Source organism: Octopus bimaculoides, chromosome 8 (genome assembly GCF_001194135.2).
Source record: "Octopus bimaculoides isolate UCB-OBI-ISO-001 chromosome 8, ASM119413v2, whole genome shotgun sequence".
In the NCBI taxonomy this organism is placed as follows: Eukaryota; Metazoa; Mollusca; class Cephalopoda; order Octopoda; family Octopodidae; genus Octopus; species Octopus bimaculoides.
Window position 1 is genome coordinate 87,439,186 of NC_068988.1, and position 1,382 is coordinate 87,440,567.

At 32.6% G+C, this 1,382-nt stretch overlaps 1 protein-coding gene across 1 annotated transcript in view; it reads left to right on the plus strand.

Annotated features, from left to right (window-relative positions):
- The window catches only part of LOC106881240 (histone-lysine N-methyltransferase SETMAR-like), a 3,115-nt gene extending 2,694 nt beyond the window's left edge, over nt 1-421 (plus strand). Inside the window, exon 2 of the mRNA XM_014931551.1 lies at nt 153-421. Coding sequence (XP_014787037.1) covers nt 153-421 — 269 coding nt within the window. The remainder of the gene's footprint in view (nt 1-152) is intronic.
- The last annotated feature ends 961 nt before the right edge of the window (nt 422-1,382 follow it).

Sequence of the window (1,382 nt, forward strand, 5' to 3'; positions counted from 1 at the left end):
GGCTTTGGTCGGCCTGAGGCTATAGTAGAAGACACTTGCCCAAGGTGCCACGCAGTGGGACTGAACCCAGAACCATGTGGTTTGTAAGCAAATAACTTACCACACAGCCACTCCTCCATATTCACGTTCTAATGCTTTCTTTTTTAAAAAAGGAGAAATTTGTGAAGGTTATGGTGATGATATTGTAGGTAAATCAACTGTTCGAAGGTGGTTTGCAAAATTTAAAGCTGGAGAGTTTAGTTTGGAAGATGATAGTTGCAGTGGAAGACCTTCAACATTGGATGAAGATGCTTTGAAGGCAAAAACCGAAGAAAACTCAAATATCAGGGCTAGAGAACTTACAGAGGAGCTTGAAGTTTCTAAAAGTACAGCTTATGAACACCTAGTGAAGCTAGGATACATTTCTCGCTATAATGTATAGGTCCCTCACAAACTCCCAGAAAAGAACTGCTTGGACCAGTATTCCATTTGCGAGATGCTTTTGAAATGACATGAAAGCATAAAACAACTTGAGAGTGGAGATGAAAAATGGATTGTGTATGAAAACATAGTGTGGAAAAGATCCTGGAGTTTGTGTAAGGGCCCCCGCCAAAACAGCAACCAAAGATGAATATCCATATCAAAAAAGTTATGCTTTGTGTTTGGTGAGATCATAAAGGCATTATTTATTTCGAGCTTCTCCCACAAAACCAGACCATTAATTCTGGTGTGTGCAAATTAAAAATAATTTTCTTCAAATCTTCAGACAATTCTTTTGCTTTTGGTGCCATTTTAATTACAATGAAGATTTTCACCACAGTACACAAATCAGAATTCTTGCAGATGCAATAACAATGACCAGTGCAAACATGCCAGGAGGAATAATTTATTAGGATTAAAATTATCAGCAATATCTGAATTTAGTAAAAAAAAAGTGGGTAAAATATTGAATAAGCAAATTCCCTTTAGGGTGTCCATATTTTTGTAATGTTTTGAAAATTAATATTTTGTTCATATCTTTAAAAATGTTTATTGTTTTGTGTTCCAAATTCGTATAATGTTTTCATGCATAATATATTTTATTCAGTATAAATTTTGTTTGATTTCCTTTGATATTATTAGAGCAATGGCAATTTTATTGAAATTTTTTAGGGGTGTACATACTTCTGTGAGATACTGTATGTATGTTTGTATATATATCATTAATCAAATATATTCTATGAGAATACAATATATTGAATTTCTAGTAAGTGCTCTTGGTAGGGAAATGTGTAAAACATTAAAAGTATTTAGAAATTTAATGAGAGCGATTATATATTATAAAATAAATGGCTATTTTTACATTTGCATAAAATATAACAATGACATATTCCAGATTTATATATATGACTATAAAAGGCAAA